The sequence below is a fragment of the Gymnoscopelus braueri genome (genome assembly GCF_963280865.1).
Source record: "Gymnoscopelus braueri genome assembly, chromosome: 19".
NCBI classification, from domain to species: domain Eukaryota; kingdom Metazoa; phylum Chordata; class Actinopteri; order Myctophiformes; family Myctophidae; genus Gymnoscopelus; species Gymnoscopelus braueri.
The window spans coordinates 30,930,154-30,955,557 of record NC_137621.1 but is presented as its reverse complement, the minus strand read 5'-3'; the positions used below and the strand labels follow the sequence as shown (position 1 = coordinate 30,955,557).

At 43.2% G+C, this 25,404-nt stretch overlaps 1 protein-coding gene across 2 annotated transcripts in view; it reads right to left on the bottom strand.

Annotated features, from left to right (window-relative positions):
• Nucleotides 1-25,404, bottom strand: part of slc25a21 (solute carrier family 25 member 21) — a 116,924-nt gene that overhangs the window by 24,626 nt on the left and 66,894 nt on the right. For both annotated transcript variants that reach the window (XM_080414014.1, XM_080414015.1), the window contains 2 exons: nt 22,454-22,502; nt 6,204-6,287 (listed from right to left, as the gene is read on the bottom strand). In XM_080414014.1, the coding sequence (XP_080270140.1) occupies nt 6,204-6,287; nt 22,454-22,502 (133 nt within the window). The remainder of the gene's footprint in view (nt 1-6,203; nt 6,288-22,453; nt 22,503-25,404) is intronic.

The window sequence follows — 25,404 nt, the reverse complement described above, 5'->3', positions numbered from 1 at the left end:
AGTTTCCAGCTTGCCCTGCTGAAGCGGAAGGAAGTGGAAGGAACAAGGAAGCGCGCCCGAGATACGAACGCTTCAGAGCCGAAGGAGGCGTCTACCTTTATATGTCTATGATCTTTATGCCGTTCTACTTCCGTGTAGCATAGTAGCGACATAACTGTCGAATCCTTGGTATTGTGAACCTAGCCTTTCAGTGTTTGTTTACCGTCGCTCCACGGGGGGGTGCCCGCTGCCTCAACTCTATGGGGTGGAGTCCAAGACGGTTCAAGGTTGGACCAAATCTTGGGGACACCCCTTGTGGCTGTCTTTGGAGCTGGTCTGACTGAGATACGTCGAGACAACTGTAGTGCGGAAAGGAATGAGACGTAAATAACGTCACGAGATCTTCGAAGATTACTAGATATCTAAAAACACAGATTATACACAAAAAAAAACCAGGATCTTGTTTCTTGAGTCCTAAACTTCATTAAAATAAGATCTGGTTGCAAAACCGCGAAATGTCCCTTTAACACTGAGCAGTCTCGTCTTTGAAACGTCACGCCAAGCTTTTGTTTTTTAGATTAAGTTGTGAGGAAATGTTGTAATCAATGGTCACTGGTGTACAATCCTTGATTATGAAAATTAGGAGTGTAACAATTAATTGATAACATCTGGAAAAAAATCTATAATAAAAATCTAATGGCAACAAATTCTTTGTTCAGTTTTTCATTTTGCACATAGAATGCATATGGTGAAGAGATGGAGGTGACATGTACACAGTGAACCACGTGTTATGGAGAGAAGGGGAGTGGAAATGGTGAAACTAAAACATAATGATTGTTTGATGTTTCAAACAATGAAAAAAGTGATTTGTAGCACGTCACACTACAAGTATTGGGTGTCACTTTGTAGCTTCATGTCGCTGGCTTCCTTTAAAAATTACTTGTCGCTTTGTCAATGCTAGTGTGAATGCAGCATCACAGCACAGTTTACTCTCCTCCATCTATAACCCAAAATGGTATAGATTTGAAATTATATTATTGGGGGGCTGCTCGCTCAAGTTCTTCCTTTAGGCGGAGATTAGAGAATAGTCATAGGAGAACACACGGCTGATGTTGAAACCATTTAAAATATTCAGAACCAATAGCATATTGAAAAATTTGCAATTTTGTCAACACCAAATCTCACTGATGCACATATTATATGTTAGTATACGCAATGACCAATGTGCAATAGCAATGTACAGTATATACCCTCCACTACACCACTGGTGACAACCCAACATTTATTCTCCCTTTATTTTCTTTCTGTTTCTACAGAAGCACACCCTTTATTCTACAATGTGTTGCAGACATGCTGTACAATTATGGCAATACTATTGACTCTAGAATATTTACAATGCAATTAATTTATAGCACACCCCTTATTCTACAATTGCTAACATTGTGTTGTCGACATAATGACTTGACTATATTTACATTGCAATTAATTTGTAATAGAAACAAAGAAAAAACACAGTTGGAAGAGGCAGAGACGGATAAACGGATCAACTCTGGGACGATCATCTTTTAGGGCCCCCCCTCCCCTCCCCTGTGTCAGGTGGAAGCAGCACGCAAACACACTGCTCGGGTTGTATGAGGTGAGGATGTCTGGGGTGGGCGGGTCCTTGGGTACCTTCAGGATGCTCACGGATGTCATAGAACAGGGGTCCGGGACCCCTAGGGGGTCCTCAGAGTTACTACAGGGGGTCCACCAAATCTTTGTGTGATATGATTTTATTTTTTTGCCTTAACCACTTGAACCCTAGCATCCCTATTCTGAGGAGAACTTTAGCCAAAAATAGCAGATCTACAAGCTCACAACGGAGGCGTTGTGAGCTATTTGTGAGGCTATTTTTGGCAAAGAGGTATAGGTGTAGAGGGAAAAAAGAACAGTAAACGTAAACAAAAAAAGTTGAATCTATAACACAATTTTATACAATATAGAGGGGGTCCCTGCTTCATCTCTCTCTCAGCTAGGGGGTCCTTGGGCTGAAAATGTTGAAGACCCCTGTCATAGAAGGTAGGTTTGTTTCCCTGCCCCCATCCCTGTTTTTGTTGCCAGACCCAGGGGGTCGGCCTACATGAGGCTTTGTCGGTCTGTCCCTCTTTTCCTCCCTGTCCCTCTTTTTGATTGGCCAAGCTTCGCGTGACGTAGTGCTCTGATCTTCAGATTTCAACCACTAGGGGTCTGGCAGTGCTCCGAGGAGCACTTTTTCTAGTTTTTGCCAGACCCAGGGGGTCGGCCTACATGCTTTGCTTTGTCGGTCGGTCTGTCCCTCTTTTCCTACCTGTCCCTCTTTTCCTACCTGTCCCCTTGATTGGCCAAGCTTCGCGTGACGTATCTTCAGATTTCAACCACTAGGGGTCTGGCAGTGCTCCGAGGAGCACTTTTTCTAGTTTCTACAGGCAGGTCTTTGGGTGATTTTCACCCAACGTTAGTGATAGAGGGTAAAAACAAAATCCCATACTCCCACAATGGTCAGCTGATGCAATTAGACAGTGCCTTCACTGGACAAGGCTCACATGTCCCAGGAATGGGTGGACCAAAGGAAACGTTCCCAGCTCCGTTATGTTTTTCTTTTTTTGGTGAAATTTCATGTTGAAATATTAAAGAAGAGTACTTCAATTTGCCATGTATTGTTGTACTTTAGTTAATATATTTTGATGCGAAATATGTTTTATAGAATGTATTATATCGGGTAAAATATACCCAGCGTTAGTGATGGTGTAACAATTTTCAACGTTAGTGTTCTAGGGTTAAGGTATGTGTGGGTAAAGAAAGCAGCAACTGCAGATATTTTATCATACAGGATTTTTATAGTCTGTAACCTAAAGTACATGTATGTGCATGTATTTGTAATAATAATAACCTTAACTTGCGCAGTCTTGCGGACATGCCGCGCCAACATTTCGCTGATTGTACCATTGTACCATATGAGTGAGCGACAGAAATCCTTCTAACCACTGCTGTAAATACAGAGGAGAATACAGAGGAGGGGCCCACATATTTGACATTTGATTAACCTCTACACTTCAGTTTAGTAAATTCCACGGGCCCAATGGCTAATCCGTCCTTAGTAAGAGGGATAGAGACAGGAGATATTGCATAAAGGAGATATTCCCACTTTGATGTTAATTGTAAAGCGTTATACTGTCCTTTTTTATCGCAAAAAAAAAAGATCCCATGCAAGTACATACATGTATATAAAAATTATAGTTGATCTGAGATTAATTCACAATGTAAGAAATATTCAGGGATTTTTGGGAGTGTGCACAAGTGCAAAATAAATGTGGCACTGATTGGTCCAGTGGTTTGCGAGATTAGCCACTGACTAGCCTCGATCTCCAGGCTTTTATTGTTTAGTTTAGTTTTTTTTAGTTTTGCTGTATTGAAGACTTGAACTAGATGTGACCATGAGCAAAAGTGCCAAAAATGCCAGAGACATGACTCTGGCATATGTCCATATTCTGTCATTTTCACCACACCGTCTCCTATGCATACACGTATCCCAAAATCCCCACTGTAACCCCTCACTTCCTCTACCTCTTTTTTCACGGACCCAAGAAGAATAATGACGCTTTTTTTCAGACTAGGCTCATTTTAACTTGATTTGTATTCATACTTGATACAGAAGAAGGGAGAGATTGATCTTGTAATGTACGACTTTACAAGATCAGCTGATTTAACAACAGTGGCGAGTCGCCCCTGTGAATGAATTAACTCTACTAGGCCAGGGACAGAGATTTAGTTTTCGCCCCTGTATAGGCGAGGATGTACTTTACCATCGTTATTGGCACAACAGCGTTATGTTTAGGACAGAAGTGCTTGCATCAGTTCCATAGCCATCACTGAAGTGATGCACAATTAGCTGTGCTGCCATGCTGATTTGACCATGTCTAGCTGACCACTCAGATTGCTTGGTCAGAACTGCCAATTGCCTAAATCATGAATGACATCTAACCTACTCAAACTCAACAGCAGCAATAAAACAGAGCTCCCAAGGTGGCTCCCAAGGTGCTGTCTATGATGCTTCTGAAATCAATGTATAAGACTACAGGTTGTCATAGGAAAACACTAAACAGATGAAAAATGCAAAAACCTTTGGAGGGGGGCTTTAAAAAAGGCACTTCTACAAAACGTGCTAAGCAGAGCTTATATGGCACAGGAGCATGACAGTGATGCATGGGCTCCTGAAAAGGCTTTCATGGTTGAACTGTGTAAACTACTGCCTGCCAAAAGTCAACAGCTCCCGACATGAATGCACATACAGTACAACATATTTAAGCAAATTATTAACTAAATACATCTACTAGACCAACAAAATTAACAAATAGGCTTAAGTGAGTGAGTATGTGAAATAATATGGTTTGCTATGCTACATGTGTAAGACTTCATAGATTCCATATAGTCTGTCACTCAGGTTTAGGGATAGGTATCATTCAAAGATCTTTCCCGATACCTTGACGGTTCCTGAACGTTCCTGATTCGATTTAGATTCTTTTTGGGTCCAGCACCGTGTTTAAAGAAACTGTGGGGATGTTATCCTACTCCGTTTTGCACTCTATAGAGGCCCCTCAAAATGCGATTCCAGTTTGGGTATGACTGTCATAATGGTATCGAATTTCGGTACCCAGCCATACTCTGGTTGCATCATAATGATGTAATGACAGTTCTGTCTTAGGCTATATACCTTCCTGTGCCTTCTCATACATGCACAGTTGCGCAACAACCCAAAACATTGTCCTCACATGCCCCAGACAGACAGAAATATGGAGGGAGGTAGGTCATGCTCCTGGTGGAGATTTACACTCCACTGAGCGCACCTTTTTTGATAATAACAATGAATCAAATGACCCCCTATAATGTGAATACAATGAGAAGCACTGAGGATCACAAAAGCTTCAGCACGGCAGTCTTCTGCTGTATACATCTACCAGCTGCATTGTTTACTATTTGATGGTCCAACTAGTGGCGTTGGGAGGAGGGGGTTTAAGCCTCCAATAATAATAAGCCTCCAATATTCAGCAGGACGTTTGGACATTGTTACAGTGAGAGCTGGGTACACCGATTTTACACAAGCTAAAGTCCAATGGCCAAAACGTGAAGCAACCGGTTATAGCGCCACAATAAGGCAGATTAGAACATTTTTTTTTTTTGCCTACTGGAAGTGTGTGCGCATAGCTTCACGCTGATCAGTGCAGCGGTGCCCGAGATTAGGTGCTCACAGACAGACAGACTGACTCACGGACAGGGGCGAAAACATAATCAAGATTGCTTGCCTTATGTATAATGCCCATTTCAGCCACTTTAAACTCACTCATATTTCTAGAAACAAGACCTGCATTATAAGCAGCAGTGCACACGTACAGAGCAACACAGATGGATCTGTCGACCCGGTTTCTGGTTAGGAAAAAACGTCACCTTCACCTTGGGTGCAACATCATCCACCACTCTTGTCAACACCGCCATAAACTCGTTGACATTATTTCCAGAGCTGATCTGAAACATTTCTGCTCCCTGCTGAACAGGCGCCCAGACCAACCTGAGTGCAGCGACAGAAAACACCCACCCCGGCTGGCTTCCCACCCACGAACATGGCCAATGACCATTCACCACGGCAACCATGAAATATTCTTTGAGTAAAGTTCGGTCGACACAAAAATCTATACATTTATAGCTACAGTAAGCAACTGTTATAGTAATAATCCTGATGGCACTTTAGAATAGAGTTGTTCCAATACCGATACCAGTATAGGAAAAGCCACCGATACTGCCTAAAATGCTGGTATCGGTAAGTATGCCCGTCTATGCCGAATTGCCGCTGCAATACTATGTATCTCATGATGATATTTCATTTACATGAAACATTTTGTATTTTATTTGGATGCTTCAGTTCATGTTGCGCTACCGTTTTATACTGTTTCTGTACTATTTACTTAATTTTACCAGCTTGTGGCTGCACTTTAAGAATTGTTAACAGAATTGTTATTTATTCCTCAATAATCATTACTCAGCATCGACACAAGTTGAAGGTATCAGAATCTGTGGAAATATCAGAATATCTCTACTTTAGACTATGCATAGGACACCTACATGGATTGATGTCAGATGAAACCAGATCTCTAAAGTGGCTTTTGTTATACAACAACTGCCTGCTACCAGTGACATCAATATCCTACAAGTACCTTTCATTGCGATAGATGGTTTTGAAGCAGTCTCCCAAGCTCCTATAGCTGTTCGGTTCACTGGTTCCCCGCTGGATCTGGATCCTGAAACAAAACATAAGAAATGTGATTGATGAGAGGCATTCTATTGAGTGCCTACAGTATATACGGTATAGCACACAATATAGCAGTACGAACATATGTAGCTGTTTGTAACGAACTAATCATTTTCTTTTCTTTCTCTGTCTAATGATCAATTATATTAATAATGAAACTGTAGTATAATCGCAATAATACACCCCCCCCAACCAGTACCATGTGCGGTGGACAAGCCAGGTTAAGAAAAGCACTATACTGTTGCATTATGGTGCTGAATAATAAACCATAACATTTGACATTACATCGCAACACATGCGCGCAAATGCGGGGCTTACAACATTTTTCATCTCCATTTTTCATCATCGCAAAACACGTTAGACAGTTTTTTAAGTCATGTTTTTATTAGTTAAAACAGACAAACAAAGGGAAACAAAATATGCACGACAGTGCATGCACGCACGCAACCTAAGAGTTCAGCACCACGGACAGCGATCAGGTCATTTTGGAACCCACTTCAAATAATGAGCAATATCGTAAATTATCAATAGATAGAATGTTTAGAAAAATTGGAACAGTGGCACATCAGTTCAGCATCAGTAAAAATTCTATTTCAAGTACTACTCACCACTATTTATGTATTACATGTGATGGGCCTGCCCGGCATGCCAGGGGGAGGGGCCCACACAGTCCTAATATAAAATAAAGGTCAATGTGACAGGCCCTGGGAGACCAAGGCCTTGGGGCGCTTGGCCCCTCAACCCTTCCTGGAGCTCTGCGCCTGTATCTCACCGATATTTGGAGTTACCGTTCATCGGCTGTATGGCTTGCTCGCCATTATTGTGCTGACAATGCCATGCGTCACCATGTAACGTGTCGGGTTGGCCAGGTTATTACGTAGAATAGGCTCGCTCTCTCCCTTCCCTCTACCTCTCACTCTCCCTCCCTCCCTCTCTGCCCCTCTCTCTCCGTTTCCCCGTCTCTTGCTGAGCAAGCTCTGGCCTGATGTCACATATATAACTTCCTTCTTCCTCTCCCTCTCTGCTTGCCTCCCTCCCTCTCCCTCTCTCCTTGTATGCGTGCGTCTCTGTCTCTCTCTCACTGATCGAGCTCTGGAACAGAAACAGAAACTGTTTCCTAAAAACGACGATTTGCACTGATGTCGGGAATGTCCATATTTGGGCATGATCCGCCGGCCCACCACAGACACACAACTTTATATAGTAGATAGCGTGACATGTAGTGAATGGGCTAAACATGCAATACAACTGGTAGGCTACTTTATCGTGAAGTTGATTTGAATGCATCATCATCATAATGAGCTCATTTCCCCCTCACATTCCCTCCCTTCTGCCTTTCATCCCCTGTTCCCCTCAGCTGAAATGAGAGGCACCCACCACCACCACCACCACCACCACCACTACCAGCAGCAGCAGCAGCACAGAGGAAAACTCAAACATTTACTTAACCCACCCGATCCAATTAGCCGCCCAACTCCCCGGGACGAGGCCTTTTGCAGCGAGCGTTTCTGCTGCTAACACGCTAGTAAGTCCATTGTAACAGCTCTTCAGTTACGTGTAAATTTTTAATATGATGGAGCCAGTCAAGGGGCTTTTTTTTTGGTTGCAGCAAAAAAAGCACTGGTACCTCCCCAATAAAGTCTCCTGAAGCTGTGTGTAAATCTTTTACATGAGAGAACTGTTGGGCGGGGTAGGGTGGTGGTGGAGGATCAGAAAGAAGGGTCCAGAAATTAAGGGCTGGCGATATTGATGCTTTGAGATGATGAGAGGAAACCATGTAGCCAGTAAGAAAGAACATATCAGACTGACGTTAAGTTTATTCACCTCCGGCCATTTCAGTAACATAGAAGCAACACAAATGAAAGCACTGGGTCAATACATTTCATATTAACGGCTATGGCACAAGAGAGGTGCATAAAGAGACATGCTGGAGAAAGATTCTCTCCTCATATGGCTCCGACTGCCAGGGTCACAAGGTCAGCAGTAAGTCGTCCAGGCGGGTGCCTGATGGGGCCATAAAGAAGCCCCCAGGTTCCAGCGGAGGGAGGAGAATGGTTTGGAGCGGGGGTGTGGGTTTTAGTGGGGTGAGCGGCCTTTCATATCGCTAACAGATTAACATCTTAGAGGGGTGCCCCCCCCCAGAACCCCCTATTTGGTGGATTCCCAAATAGCTTGTAACCCGTGCCTGAAAACCAGTTAAAACAGCATAATAAATGGATGTGCGACACCGTGTTAAAAGAAGAGAAGAAGAGAAGAAGGAACTTGAGGATAGAGGCATGAAAGAGATGAGGTGATGGGGGTTGGGCTGGAGGGGCTGGGGTGCACAGACCCGGAAGATTTAAGACCAGTGGGGCTTGTAAACAAATTCAAATCGGGCTTAATTAAAGGCATATGTCTCCCAGGGTCAAGGATGGAAGGGGTCCCTCTGTCCCCATGCAGGATCCATACTTTGTCTCTCTGACCCTCTGCTCTAGCTGACCCGACCGAAACCGGCACCGAGAGAGCAAGAGAGAGAGAAAACGAGGGAGCGAGCGGGGTTGGCAGAGACTGTGGTCCAGGTTTCAGCCGCACTGACTCCAGTCCTGACCCTGGGGTCACCTCATTTCCTCATGGCCCTCTCCTACCCTGCCATAAAAAGCTGGACCAAACGGCAAAGCCCAGGGAGAGGAAGATAATGGGGTGGACCATGAGGAGCTACTGGGCAGCAGGGAAAGCCTCCGGCCCCCAGGTGGGGAAGTTGCTAATGCCTTTTCACAACAGCACAACGGTGGAAACAATCAGTTGATAGCAGGGATATGTGTTAACACATTCCCTGCCAGAGGGTTTTTTTTATTTTACTTCCCCCAGTGCCAGTGTTTAATTTTTTTTTTTTAAGGAGCCGAGATACAGGATTTTAAAGTAATAAGTTAACCAAGGAGTGAATGGAGCTAGAAATCTTTGGATCGTGATATCTCTGGTTCTGTGTGGATAAATTGAAAAACGGTTATACTCGTGGATGGATTTTTTTGGCAGTAAACGGGTGTATTTTTCATCAACGGTTATACTCGTGATTGGCAGGTAAAGTGTTAATGAAGACTCCATCAGTACTGGGTGAACCTCCTTCTTTAACCCAATCAATCCGGGAACGCATCTGTGTCACTTTAGATTTCTTTGGCTATTCAAAAATAGCAGATATACAAGCTCATAGCTTGTATAGATCAGCTATTTTTTTTGGCAAATCTTTGAATATATTTTCTACAAATGTCTTCTAAATCCTAACAGTTTTTTTAAAAAAGCTTTAGCTATGAGTGGTGCTCCAACTTTTCCATGTCAAGGACCCCCAAAATGATATGTATTTGGCCACGGAACTCTCAAAATATGTTGTTCCAGGGACCCCCAGAAGCACAGATCGGAGTTAAATGTTCGCTTTAAAACATATATATATATATATATATACATATATATATATACATATATATATACATATGTATATATATATATACATATATATATATACATATATATATATATATATATATATATATATATGTATACATATATATTCAATTTGCAAAAAAAATTAAATCGAGATTATTCAAAAATAGCAGATCTACAAGCTCATAGCGCGGCACTTGGTGCCACGCTATGAGCTTGTAGATCTGCTATTTTTGAAAAGCCAAAGAAATCTAAAATGACACAGATGCGTTCCCGGTCTACAAGGGCTAAAAGGCTTATGCAGAGACAACCCCAAGCCACTAAGGTCACCTTTCACAACTACTAATGTTGGAAACGCCTGCTAAGCACGGTATATGTACAAGGGAAGTTGTGTGCAGAGTAAATGTCCTGTTTTAAAGGGCTTATACAGACATGGAAGTACATTAATAAGGCCCAAGTGAACAGAAGGATGTAGCTATAGCTAGCCTTGGCGGTTTGGCCTTGGGAGCCAGCCCATCCTGATTGTAAACTCTGCAGACAGAGGAACAGAAGAAAACCCTGGGGCTTCTTTAAAACACATAGCTCCCCATCTAGCATCTCCTTCACTTTTTCGTCTCTCAACAACGGAGATATACTCCGAGGTGATGAGATCTGCGAGTTCATTGAAAGCCCCCGTTCCTCAACCTCCACCCTCCCCAACCCCAGTCCCCGCCGGCCCTGCTTTACAGGTCCCTGAGCTGGCCAGGTGAGGGTGATCGCAAGGGCAGGTTATGGTGCTTCTGTGAGCGAGACGAGCACTCTGGGGTAAATGATCCTCAAACCCTCCACCACCTGACCTCCCACTCCCTATAAAAGTGCAACTTTCAGGCATCCACAAAGGAGGCAAAAAAGGTAAATGAGGGTGGAGGCTAGTGCCCCATGCTTTGTATTTTTTTATGGACCGGAGCGTGGCGTTGGAGGGCCAGGGCGAAGCCACTGGTCCAGGGTCGTGTCCGCTCCTAGACCCTGGTGGTAATAGGGCTCGGGCCAGGACCGACAAGGCGGGCTGTCACCCGGGAGAGGACGAGCTGTTGAGGTGAAGCTCAATAATGATGGTGTTAACCCATTAAAACCTGAGGCGATTCTTTAAAAAATCTAAATCTCAACAGTTTTTTGAAAAAAATCTGGAAAATATTTTTTAAATATTTTTCAAAAATAGCAGATCTACAAGCTCGTAGCGCGGCACTCGGTGCCGCGCTATGAGCTTGTATATCTGCTATTTTTGAATAGCCCAAAGAAATCTTAAAATGAGACGCAGATGCGTCCCCGGTCTTAATGGGTTAAAAAGACGCCTATGGGAAGGGGGGTAAGGTTATTGGATTGATCAAAAGACAGAGGCTTGATGGGTCTGCTTTTAAAGGGGCAGGTCGTGCTTTTAAAGGGGTCTTTTAAAATTTTACCTTGTTAAATGAGAAGGTATTCCCTCCACACCACTCCTATATGTCAGGGAGTGCAATGTCTCACTTTTTTTGAGAGCCAGCACTTTGACTACCAGAGGACTAAAAGTAAAAAAATACACTCTATTTAGCAGTATTAAGAATAAAAGTTATATATATTAAAACAATGATCTCACCTACAAAGTGTTATTATGTTTTGTTATCTATCATCGTGTAAGACTTTAAATTACATCGTAAGATAAGGCTATAAAATAATTAATGATTTGGTGTCATGCGTGTTTGTTTGTTAATGAGTATTTGTGCTGGTTGCTATAGTGTGTAACCCTTGATCTGCTTACACCTTCCTGCGTGGAACGCCAAGTGCTTTGATGGAACAAAAAAAGGAGAGGCAAAAAAAAACAATAGCGATGAAATAAAAAATGAAACTGAATGAGCCAGAGGGGAGGGGACGAATGTTTGAAACACTTTCTCATAATACATCTTAGCTGCATAAGACAATCCAGAAGGCAGCATTAAAAGGAAATCTATTTTTTACAGCCAGACAGTTAATTTTAATGAGCGGGATCATAAAGATGGTAAAAGTCCATTGCATCGGTACATGAGGTTAAAAGCATTTTCCGACCTAAATGATCCAACATGGCAAATGCGGCCATCCAATCCAGTCTCGCCTTCAGCCGACCAATGGCTCTCCGGTTCAAACAAGAGAGAACCAACAAAATGGTTCCCCTTCCGTCCAATGGCTGCTTGCTTCAACAAATCACTGAATAACAGCACTGAGCCATTGTGTGTGTATGCAGTGCAAGACACCTACAGTATGTACAGTATGTATTAGCAAAATGTGAGGAAAATTAGCTCAATGAATACATTTAATGTATTCATTGCCTTTGACAAACACACATAATCATAACTCTGGTCTCTATTCACACAATGTATGTACTGCATGATTAACTAGAAAAGTTAAATCAGATGAGAACTGAACATGAAACCCGCATGTTACCTTCAGCAAACTGTCAGTTAAGAAGGTGCGGAAGGGACTTTGAGTGTGGCAGGAGGAGGCCAATAAAAACAGACCTTTGGAGGGAGAAATACAAAGATAAAGAAGATGCGGTACGGGTTTTGGGGGGGGGTTAGAGGGGAAGTGATAAACTTTTGGCGCTTGTGACACGGCAGGCTGCTGGGGCTTGGTCTGGGCCAGGCCAGCTTGGGTTTCAGCCAGCACTGCAGGCCTGCTAGAACCTGGGACAGCCCGTGTTATGAAGCAGGCTGCGCGGGGGGGTACAGCAGTTACATGGCTGTTAAAGGGCTACGACGTCTCTCTGCCATGCCCTCCCGTTCTCTTCTTGTCCTTCTTCTCCTTCTTCTCCTCACACAGATAAAACTGACTCCTCTGGTCCCCTATGGTGATGCTGGGACCAGTTTGCCGGCCCAGATGTCTCCTCATATACTGCGACCTCTCTGACCCAGGATGAGACTGAGCTGCAATGCAGCAGAGCAGGAAGAGGTGCGTAAAAGACAAAAAAGAAAAAGCCAGGGGAGAGCTGGGGCAAGGCCAGGGCAGGGCTAAATGAGCTTAAACTGAAATGAAACGGTGAGATCAGGATTTCTTTGTTGTTGAAGTAATGTTCAAATTATGATCAAGTAACAGCAATTGTTTTATTAAATGGAAATTAAAGATGTCTAAAAAGAAGAGTAATAATAACCCATGATCAATCAATCACAGCAGCAGATCACACATGATAACAACAGACGTCATTAGCGTCAGCATAATGGGAGAGATCGCTTTGTCTGGACCAGCAACAGCAGGCATCAGTGAAAAGATACGTCATTTTTGTTGAGTGACATGTCGCGCGACACTTTTCCGCCAAGGCATAAATTAGGCTTAACTTGTGCCTTTGATGTAAGGAAATGCCGCAAGGATTGTGGAGGCTCCCCCTGACAGCGGGGAGCAGGCAACCCTTGGCCATAACACACACTGGCCGCTCCAGACACGAAGACATCTGCCCTGCGTGTTTCCAACAGAGAAACCCGAGAGTCTATATTACAACACTGAACTGTCTTGTCTTGTCCACCCCCTGCCTCTCGAAGGCCAAGCCCCCTGAGAACAAGAAATACATTACAGGAGGAGGGGAATGTGCAGGATGTTGGAAGATGTCTCCACAAAGCATCCGCACAGATGCTGGACACAAATACGTTTTCATCAATTCCCTTACTGCTTCTTTAAAATGGGCCATTTCAGCTCGCTGGGACATTTCTTTTCCTCCTCCATTTAAACACAGGTAACTTGATGCACTTGGGCTATGACACCTACCTGGACCGGACCTATTTAATACCAGGCTGTAACGTGCTGTGGCAGGGAGAGCAGCAGGAGGCAGGGAAGCCACTCCTGCACATCCTTGAAAGCTACTAAAGAGCTCATTTGATATGGGAAGACTCCAGGGTTTAGGATACTGCCGTCTATATACCTCAGAACCTCCTACAATACACTATGCCTCTCAGTTTCTCTGTCCATCTATCAGGTCTAGCTCCTTTTGCCTGTGTACCTAGTATATTATCGACAATCATTATTAGTGACGAATATGAATGGACGAAAATGTGTTGGTGCGCGTGGGAGAGAGAGGCAAAGAGTGAGAGAGCTGAAGCAGCAGGGATGTATAGTGGTGTACAGCCACATCCCAGTGAGGGTCTACTGGAATCAAAGGGCACTATACTATAATGAATTGCATTTATGCCTTCACTCTATAATTACTGTACTGGAATGTGCCCCCTCCCTTAATTGATAATAATCACATGTGCTCCAGTAGGCAGACATGACATACGTGTCGACACAGAGAAAACTGCTCATAACGGAGCACCAAAGATAATAATATTCTAAGGTTTTTATGTATCTATTATTATCTTTTTTATGTGACACCTTTTAATCATAACCTAGCGTAGCAAAATGTTGTCCATTCAGTGTCTTAAGTTGCTATATGACAGTTATCTCCATTAAGATATTGTATGACTGGTCTAGTCGAATAATACGGGGTGTATCCTGCTCTGGTCTTAATCTCAAACTTGGACTCGATTAGACCCAGCCTTGATCTCAGCCCAGACTCAACTAATTTAGTCTTAACTGCATTGCTGCTCGCTCACCACACCGTCAGACTCCGTTCTACAGGCTTCCCCATATAATACAGTATATCGTCGCTGTCTGGTCCAAAACTGTTACTTTTCAGGAAATGGAAAAGATAACCTGTGTTCCGATGGATCCAATGTAGTTATTATTTTTTTGATAATACTTTTCATCTGTAGAATATTTATAAAACCCTCAGATGCACTTAACCACTTCCAGTTTCAAAATGTTTCAAAAGTACTGAAAAAAGCCGTTCTACAAGCTCATGTAGTAGGGCATTAATTTAAGTAAAAAACACACGTTTGAATATGGACATGCAGGTTTTCTGCCCGACAGCGACAATTTTCCTGGAGTCCACACTGTGAGCCTCTTACCCTAGAGTCTCTGGGTGTGTGTGTGTGTGTGTGTGTGTGTGTTTGTGCTGGGGGCGCTGGTGTAGCTGGGGGATTAGGAGCTGACATGACGACCTGACGACCACTGACCTGCCTGCTCCTTTACAAGGCCAGATCAGCTATCAGGCTCTGTGTGCTTTGTGCCCTGCTGTTTGAAAGCTGTGTCAGGGATTCCTCCACAAGTGCACCGGGGTTCACCAAACAGTCGGGGGCGAGAGTTAAAACTGGGGAAGAGGGAGAGAGAGAGAGAGGCAGGAGAAGAGCCTTCGGGGGCCATCCTTAAAGCGCTGCCACCCGTCTCCCCCGACAGGACAGAACAGGATCATCATCTGTCAAAGCCCCCAGTCAAAGATCACTTTCCAAGCCTCCCCAAGAAGGACACGCTTTCATGCATGCTGTGATCATATGGAGGCAGATGGTCGTCATAGCTACCGCTGTGAGAGGAGTGAGGGCCGAAGCCCCCAGGTTTTTCCAATCAGCCCCTGAGTCTTGGGACAGGCTGCTGGCAAGGCTTAGTGGTTTACAATGCGTCTGACAGCCATGTCATACAATGCAATTCATACAATTACATAACGTAACACAATTGCTCCACTACAAATGTAGAACAGGGATGTAAAGCTAAACATTACATAAGCGTGTGGCAAATAGTAAAGATCGGAAGCGGCGATACGAGCTGTAATGACGCATATGTGCGATCGTTATCATTAAATAATTACGTTTACAACGCTTAAGGGTAGCGTCATTGTTATGAGCAACCAGTGGGTTCCAAGATGGTGGCTGGATTGCTAATGTTGCCGAGCGCAGAATGTTCAATGGATGAGAAATAAGGAGTAGGTGGAGAAGGAGGCTGTCAGTGGAGAGAGGGAGGGGCTTGAAAGTTGATGAAAGAGTGCATATATGAGAAGGAAATAGAGAGAGGGTGAGTGAATTTTCAAGGAATAGAGAGAGAGAGAGAGAGAGAGAGAGAGAAGAAAGTGAGGGTGTGGCCGTATCCAGACTGAGAAGACTAGCCTACGTTGGGTTTGTGTCTCATTAGAGTGTGAGGGAACATGGTGACACCATATGGAACGATGGTGGCCGCGACTGGGAAAAGAAAGGTGTGGCTTGTGCCTGTGGATGGAGGAAGTGAAATGGGTGATGGTAAGGATTTTTAGATGAATCGCGTGGGCACGGACGGGCACGTGTGGCTACACGTCGCCGTGAGTGCGCGCGCATTTATATAGAAATAGTTGAGTTGACTATTTGTGTGTCTATGAAGGGCTTAGTTTCATGGCAACTGAATGCACGCGCGTATAAGGGCGGAGCCCCTGCGTAACTGGATCTCGACGTGCAGGGGGAAATGCGAGGGCTCTGTGGCTGCTACCTCTCTAATGAGAGAGGGGAGGGGACATGATCAGAGTCAGATGGAATGCCCCGAGCGCACAGCCCCCCTGCCCAAAGTGCCGCCCGACACCCTTTGTTACCTCCAAGTGAGCTGAGACCAGCCCATGAACCATGTAACTAGGTGGTTTCCAGGTTAATGAAATGTTGTAACTCCTGGGCCCACTGTCTCTCTCTCTCTCTCTCTCTCTCTCTCTCTCTCCCTCTCTCTCTCTACTCCCTCTCTGCCAGTCTCAGTAACCACCCCCTGCATCTTCGCCCCCACATTCCTGCCCTATACCCCATGGAGGAAGGTCAGGGGCAAGCGCAATTAACTGTTTACTTTGTGTGAAATATACTACATTTGCATTTGAGTTGTTTTGGTTGATGCCCTTATCTGGTGTGGCTCACAGTGAGTTGAAAGTGTTGAATGAGCTTCCACAAATTGCCACGTGTCATGTACAAACCTTCTATAGGAAGGATTCCGAAAGACAAAATTACAGCAGCCGGACGACATATTCCTGTGTTCTTACAATACTAGTGTGTATTTCTTTACCCATTGTGAAGCAAGTTGAAACCTTTGTTCCAACGTGTGATAAATATACCCTTACATACTAACTTAATAATTCTAAACCATACAGTAATTTTGTATTCATTTTCTGTCATAGGGTCACTTAATGCGTACTATTAGGGGTACACACCATTGTTGTTGCACTGGTGATGTCTCTTATAAGAGTCTGTGATACAAGGGGCACGGTGGCGCAATCGGTAGCGCTGTCGCCTCACAGCTAGAAGGTCCTGGGTTCGATTCCCACCGGGGACGCTGTGGGCGCTGGGGGCGTGTCTTCTCCTCCGCGTCATCAGCGCCCATACCCTAGGTGGGGTTGCATGTTCTCCCCGTGTCTCCTAGGGTAGTTAATACCCTCACAAAAACATGTAGTAATCCTGGTCGCTATACCGCCTCCCCCATGACAGCCGGGGCGCCTGATGGAGGGGAAGGGAACTGGTTGGAATAACGTGTTCCTTCCACGCGCTACGTCCAACCAGGGAAACTCCCCCCTGTCAGGTGACAAGAAGGTCAGTTGGCTCTCATGCCTGAAGGAAGCATGAGCTCGGCCCTGGCCTCCCTACTGTGGGGGACTGGTGTAGTGCTGGTGTAGGGCTGGTGTAGCGCCCAGGATCACTTAGGAAATTGGCACCGGGTGAAAAAAATGGGTTACAAAAATCGCGGGATAAAAATTTAAAGAAAAAAAAAGAGTCTGTGATACAGGTATTCTGCCTTATATATATATATATATTTTTTCTTGAACACGCACATTATGTAGCCTACTGTATATTTGATATTGTTGCCCTGTTATCTGTCTTTTTCCTTTGTTTGTTTCTCTATAGAGTGTATTTTATGACTGCGAATCACTAGAGCTTGTACCGAAAATAATTTCACCCACTGGTTTACCTCTGTAAACTTCTGATGTCACAATAAACTTGAAGTTTAGTTGCACTGCTCCGCTTGGATACCAGATCTCAAAATGTACATGCACAGCATAAATTTATGGGAGTTTAGATAGTGATGAAAGAAGTTGTAAGTCATGTTGATGAAAGGTGCGCTGCCCCACAGTCTTTCAGATGCGAGATGGATGTGGTTGTTAATAGAGGTGAGGCGCAGAGGTCACGGCTTGGCCGGGGAGTAAACACACTGTACCGCGAGGGACACTGAAAAGGCAAAAGGCAGAAGACACGTTCCGAATTCTCGGCTGAACAATTAGTTTAGGGTCAAATACAATTACAATGTGAGCCTTTAGCAGACGCTCTCATCTAGAGCGATTTACAGAAGTTCAGAGTAAGTGCCAGGAATATTTATCAAACAGGCCAAGTACTCAAGGGCGTTGAGCGCTAAGAGAACAAAGATACGGTAGGAAGTGACTAGAGAAAAAGTAAGCAACACACCTAGCATTATTCAAGTAGTCGACGGAGGAAGTGCAGACGGTAAGTACTGGACAGGCGAGAGGCATGGTAGGGTAAAGGATGATTGAATAATAATCAACTGTAATTGTACAGTGCTTTCTGAAACAACGTTACAGTGCTTTACAACATAATGCACAGCAGGGGTGCCTGCTGTACCTTTTTTTACTTCAGAGCTACATGACCAGCTACAACCAACCAATTCTTTTTTTGATCCCATTACTGAAAATACTTAAAAGATTTACCCGAGGGTTGCTGTTACTAATGTCCTTTCTTTGGAATAGCGACACTGGCGTTACATATAAGCAAACGCACTTGGAATATGGACATAGTGAGAAAAAAAAAGGCCTCCTCCAATTCTGTATGGAAGTAGTAGATTTTCGGCTTGTTTGCCATGCACATTTTTATGTAACGTAATGCTACGGACGTTTGCACGCAACACTCTTGAAAACAAAGCATACTATAGAAGCCACAATGGGAGCTTAAAGGCCATTTTTTCATGCAAATCAATCAAGTCACCTTAATTCAAGCAGCAGATGCCAAAAGAAGGTGGAGTTTTGTATTTAAAATATATATATTTTAGGGGCATGTCATATGTGGTCGACCTGTGCAGCCCTTGTGATCTACTGGTAGATTGTGATCTACCTGCTGCACAGCAACATAACATGGAGAGAAAAGATAAACAGTAAAAAACAATAAAAGAAATGTCATACTACCCTGTCTAGGGTCCTACAGTTTAACCAAAACCATGTCTGTCTGATCCGGCTGCAGTAGAAGCTGTACTATGAAACATATTTTTTGTGAATACAATGTTATTTTATCCAATCTGAATGGTATAGACTATAGAGTATGCTAATACAATGTAACGTATACATTTGGTCTCCCTGCTCTTCTATTGAGACATTTAGATCCTGTGTCTGGTTTTTACACGACTTGGTTGACAAGTGGTACCACTTGAAGGTCAAAATTAAATTTCACCCCTGAGCAAGCAGGCCCGTTCTATTAGCTCAGTGGTAAAGTTTCAGCTCTTGCGCAGGAGACCCAGGTTTGAATCCTGGGTAGAACATGAAAGTTACAGGGTGCCGTTTTATTTTGTCAACCATGATCTTCAGTTCTGTTTGCCTCACCTTTTCTTCTTGGAGAGGGGGGGTTTCATATTACTGTACTGTGTATACAGCTCTTTACTTTGTAAGACTGTAGTCTTGAAGGCTGAATCATCATTTAATGCAGGGGAATAGAAGCCCGAAGTTTTTAGTTTCATCACAGCAGTATTTGGTCTCTGCTGGAATATCTACACTGTACAATCCTTAGTGTTAATTTAACTAGACCCTTATGGGTCCATTAGGTTCCATTTGCACATTCTTCTGAGTTAAATTATCACAGAGGATTTTCCTGCATGCTGAAGCTCCTAATCCTCATCCAGCACTTCCAAAGTCACCACTGCTCCCTCCACCTCTCTCTGTGCACTCACACTATGGACCCCTCATTTGGAAAATAAGTAAACATCAACTCCCAGGTTCACATTTTGTCAGGGTTCCCTTCCGAAAGAGTGGAAAAAAAAGAATGCCTTTGATATTGTGCTTGGTGGAAAAAAGTAAATTTACTCCAGTCCCAGTCCAATTTGGACCAGTGGACATTAAAGCAGGAGCCAGGGCTAATAAGAGCCATGCCTAAGAACCGAGAGCTGAGAGCGAGAAGGAGAAAGACAGAGAGAGGGCAAATTAGGGAGAGAGAGAGAGAGCGGTAGAAGAAAGAGAGGGGGTGAGAGAGACTGAGCCCAGTATGTGTATGTGTGAGAGAGAGAAATATAGAGAGAGGAGAGTGGAGGTGTGTCTGGGCCTGATTCTATCAGCCAGTTGACTCCAAGGTTCATACTAATGGATTTCAGCTCCCTCTCTCAGTGGCCCAATTAGCTAGCTGCTGTGTATGCTTGGTCTATAAACTCATGTGTGGATGTTAAACGAGTAAACTTGTGTGTATGTGTGCGCAGACGAGTGACTGCATGTTTATGTGCACATCTGTGTATGTGCCTGTGCTAAAGTGTGTTTCTACGTGAGTTTCTATGTGTGTGTTTCTATGTGTGTGTGTGTGTGTGTGTGTGTGTGTGTGTGTGTGTGTGTGTGTGTGTGTGTGTGTGTGCGTGTGCGTGTCCTTTAGTCGCCAGCAGCCTCCTGTGGTTCAACAAAGGCCAGTCCAATAAACTTACCACGCTCTGGCCTTGACTATGATTCCCTGTTCAAAAAGATACAACTGTGAAGACTATTCTGTTCCTTCCATTTATCAAAAAAGAGAGAAAAATAAAACCTGACAAGCGCCTAAGTCAAGAGCGCAAGGAATCAATGTGTGCCCACCCATTAACGTAAACACGTGGAGACACAAACAGAAAAACAAACAGATAAACCTGTCCAGTTTAAGTGGAGCTTTTACCACTTTTAGGGAAGAGATTACAAAGAAAATAGTGTGTGCACTTTTAACCCTCACCCCGCCATGCAGATGGACAAGCGTGGGGCTCCGGCCTTACCTGTAATAAACCCTCATACCTTCTACGCATGACCATCAATCACGCCGTGAGGCCTTCAAAGTATCGAGTATCGACTAATGCGGCTCCGCTCGCCCACTTTGGCTTTTATCCCTCGCGTTTCCGCCCGCTCTCTTCTGGTGGTGGCATGGGCCTTCAAAGTGCAGCCATCATGCTTTTTTTTTGCTTTTTTAAGGCACCCTAGCCCTAACCCTAGCGGTTTATTTACCAAGAAACTGCTGCCGTAAATGACAAAAAAGCAGCACAATTTACTGACAAGTAGTGAGAGGGGGGCGGGTGGGGGTGCTAAGAACTGAGCCAGAGGTCTTGGCTGGGCCTGTGAAAGACTATAAAGCTTTAGTAGTGGCCCACGACCTGTTTATGGCTGACTGAGGAGCTGTGGTGTGATGGTCCTGATCACCCTCTGCACCCCAAGAGGCTGCCACTCTTGCATAACAAGAGGAAGGACGGAGACTTGGAGAGAGCGAGGCAGAGGACGAAAATGGGAACCCCCCCAAAAAAGTATTACGCGGAACTCAAGAGAGCACGCTCAGTGGCTGCTGATTCATTCTTCCTGTTCTCATCTTTTTCTTTTCCCCCCCCCCTTTTTTCTTTTTTTCCCCAAGAACCACAGGCCATGCAACAAAAGATGAATGGGATTAAATGAAATAATATGAGTGATTTGCAAACATAAAAATGTGTATTACTTTAACATTGTGCGGGAAATGAATGGGTAAATGATGCATTTCATTTTCCACAAAATGGCTAAGGCTCTTGGCATTGGTGCCCTCCTTGCTTGGAGAATGCAGAGCTGGTCAGGCCAGCCCCACTGAAGCAGGGGGGAAAAAAGAGCTGGTATGCAAAGAACTCCAATATATATGCCCAAGTGCCATTACTGCGCCCACGGAGAGGATTCAAGGCAGATGTGGAGTGTAAAAATATTTTGCTTCTTAGAATGCCAGACTTATAAGTTCAGGTCTACGACCGAGGAGTTAATGTATGAATGGGAAAGGTAATCTGAACATTGAATTTGCCTAGTACAATCAATGTAGACTCTACATTGATTGTACCTACATTGTAGATGAATCTGTCTGGGTGGCATTGATACAGAAACATATCAAATGAAGTAAAGCCAGATTTAAACTTAGTCGTACATCGCTGTTGCACACCGTAAATAGCAGAGTTACAAGCACATTTCATGTGCAAATGTAGAGTGAAAAATGTCCAAACAACAGTACATTCTGACATGTATTACATGATGACAGATCACTTGCTGTACAGAGCAAATTAAGACTAATTCCTGATAGACAGTTTGGGAAGTAACACAGCAAAATATATACGTGTAACTAATCAGTTTTTACAGTTACAAAGACACATGCTGTAATTCAATGACAGTTTCTAATCGAAATGTTGAACTTGAATATCTTTTGATAGAAAGAAGCACCGTAATTGTCAAATTAAAAACAACATTTCCATGCTAACAGTCTTTGCATCTTATGGGTAAAGGTCAGGGTTGGGTGTATGCAGGCAGCAAAGACTTCAAGGCCGGTAGCAGTAATTTAGATAACTTTATATTTTAATCAAAAACCAAAAAGAACACAAGGTATTCACCTTGTGTTATTTTTTGGGGTATTTGGTTTAAAATCAAAACATGATGAGCCTCTCTGATGTTATAGTGAAGAACTTTGAGTAAAATATTCTTGACAGTAAACAACTGAGAGCTTCTGTCATTATGTGTTTTACTACACTAAACTAGAACATTGCCTGTTTTTATGTGGTGCATTATACACAATACTGGGTTAAAACATTGATGTATAAAGATATATACATGTACATGTACATGTACATGTACATGTGTACATGTACAGTACATGTACATGTACATATATGTGTGTATATATATATATATGCACACACATATATGCACTTCCCAACTGTGGGGATATCTGAGGATACAGTACATACCTTGTCTTCACCACATCCAGTGGGTGCATTAGGCAGATCTCCACCAGGCCTATAGGACAAACAAAAAGCAAGGTTAGTTAAAAGCACTAACATCTACCATTTTTTAAGTTTGAAGTGATTCTTTCATAAGTTGTGCCAATGCTGTATGTGATACTAGGAGTAGTTTCAGGTCACATGTTGGAGGACGAAGACAGTGATGGAGACCTGTAGAAAATAAGCCAGAAATCTTTCAATCCTCATAATTTCCTCCACAAAGTGTCAAAACTGGGTTTAACTGCTCTTTTGCACCACCAAAAAGTGTGACTGAAATCGAATTGAGTTGGACTTTTTTCTATAAGTAAAGTTGGGACCTACAGCAAATGGCTCTCCCAGGCAGCCAAGATGGCTGGTGGAAGGGAGAAAGAAAGAAGTCAATGTACAATACATTTCACAGGAACAGGTGCATGAGCTACTTGAGCAATAGACAGCTTTTTATACTTGAACTGCAGGGGATGACACTAACGGTTGCCCGACTGCCCGTGGCAAGTCAATAAAACGTTCGGGCAGGTGGAGTTAGCTTCCAGGTTGCCCGACGGGCAAGTGCATTCAGTCTTCATTAAATATTATTGGCTATTCACGAAGAACAATGCTACCTTAGTTACAACAATCAGTTTCACTTATTCTGTTTTTCAAAGTGACTGTCACCACTCACCAGTTTTTGGTTGGATTTAAAGGGATATTTCACTTTCAAAAAAACTTTTGGTGATTTTATCGTCTACTCAGGCTTTTGTAAGCCCCGCAGACAGTTTTTAAGTTGCTTGATTCAATATTTAGATATTAGATGTTCATTTTATCAGACACGCCCCCTTCCTATACAAACCCATTGTAACTTCAAACTCCATTTTTAACATGTTAGATTCATCAAAAACACCCGTCCTTGGTTCTGGTGACTCATACTGACCCCCTAATACGCGAGGGGGCCGTGTTTTTTCAATTACTTTTTTCATTTATTTTTTATGTTTTTTTTGGAAAATGAAAAAAATTAAATACAATAAAAAAATCACACCCTGTGTGAAGTGGGCGGTGTCTTGCTAGCTAATCACAATACTGAATGGAGTCAACCAATCATGTACAAAAAATAAATACATTTATTGAAACAGTCTTTATGATGGAAGAAACCATAACTTAAAAAAAACCAATTTATGGTTTTTTTTAAGTTATGGTTTCTTATATAGGGCTATGCACATGTGTCATGTGACACTGGCCAATCACAGTCCTGAATAGACTGTGATTGGCCAATCACGGTGCAGGGTTAGGCGGGGTACATTTTTGGCCAATCACAGCGCAGGATTTGTTGTACAAATATCCAAACCTCACTTATAGGGGCGGTTTCACCGGCCCAAAAAAATGGAAAAAAATTAAAGAAAATCTCGGAAAAACATGGCCCCCTCACGCATTAGGAGGGCAGGGTGAGTCACCAGAACCAAGGACTTGATGAATCTAACATGGTTAAAATGGAGTTTGAAGTTACAATGGGTTTGTATAGGAAGGGGGCGTGTCTGATAAAAATTAATATTAAATACTGAATCGAGCAACTTAAAAACTGTCTGGGGGGCTCACAAAGGCTTGTGTAGATGATAAAATCACCAAAGGTTTTTTTGAAAGTGAAATATCCCTTTAACATAAATTAGTTCTACAAGCGTAAAATTTACCTATTATTATTATTTTTTTTGTATTTTTCTGCCTTTTATTTATAGTAGAGATGGACAGGAAACAGGGGGAGAGAAAGGGGGAAATACATGCAGCAAACCTGACACGAACCAATTATTAACCAATTAAAACGAAATTAAACAAAAATAAAAATAAAATGATTCACAGGAGGCAGGCAGTGATCACCCCATGTGCACGTGTGCTGTCAGGCAACTTTTGAGCCTAGGTGCCCGGTCCGCAAGGCCAGCGGTCCGGGCCAATTTACCTATTATTTTATAATGGACGATTTACTTTTTGAGCAAGTGGGCATGACCTTTGGGTAAGTAGAACATGGCCTGTACTTGCCCGATGGGCAAGTGCTTCTCGCACCCTGAACTGCTACAACAGTAAGAAAGCAACTTCAAAATGTGTACGTGTACTGTACCATCATGGACACAACAAACACAACAATGGATGCCATGTTGAGCATCCTATAGACCAGGGGTCTTCAACGTTTTTCAGGCCAAGGACCCCTTAGCTGAGAGATAGATGAAGCAATGGGATACATATTGGATTCATTTTAAATGTGTGTTCAGACATTTAACCACTTAATCCTGCAATACTTTGTAAACTTGACCTTTGGCTCGGTACTAGGTCTGCTCTTTTATCCCTGTACACACCAAACCTCTTCGCCGAAAATAGCCGATCTATAAGCTCACAAAATAACCAATCTACAAGCTTGTACTTGTTCGTAAATGGGTGTAGAAATCTGCTCTTTTCGGCTATTGTTCCCCCCAGAATAGGGATGTGAGGGTTCAAGTGGTTAATGTAAAAATATTAATAAATAAAGTCCCTATCACACAAAGATTTGGCGGCCCACCCTGCAGTATCTCTGAGGACCCCCTAGGGGTCCCGGACCGCCTGTTGAAGACCCCTGCTAAAGGCTTTATGGCAGTATTTGATGTTATTGATCACATGATCATTATTGAAAAGATTTAGTGTTCAGTTGTTGGTATCCAATCAAAGGAAAAAATATGTATTTTTTGCTGATAAGTGACCCATATCCTCAGTCCCAGCTGTTGTTAGGATAATAAATGGATTTGCAGTGTTTTCTGGATATCAGATCAACTTGGGAAATCTTTGGCATTACCACTTGGAAACCTAAGAAGCTCAGAATTATCAGGATACATTCCTTTTCAGTTGTCTCACAATGGGTTTTAGGTATTTAGGCATCTGTTTCTCTTAATTTTGAGGATATGGGTAATCGCCATGCTGGCTTGTGG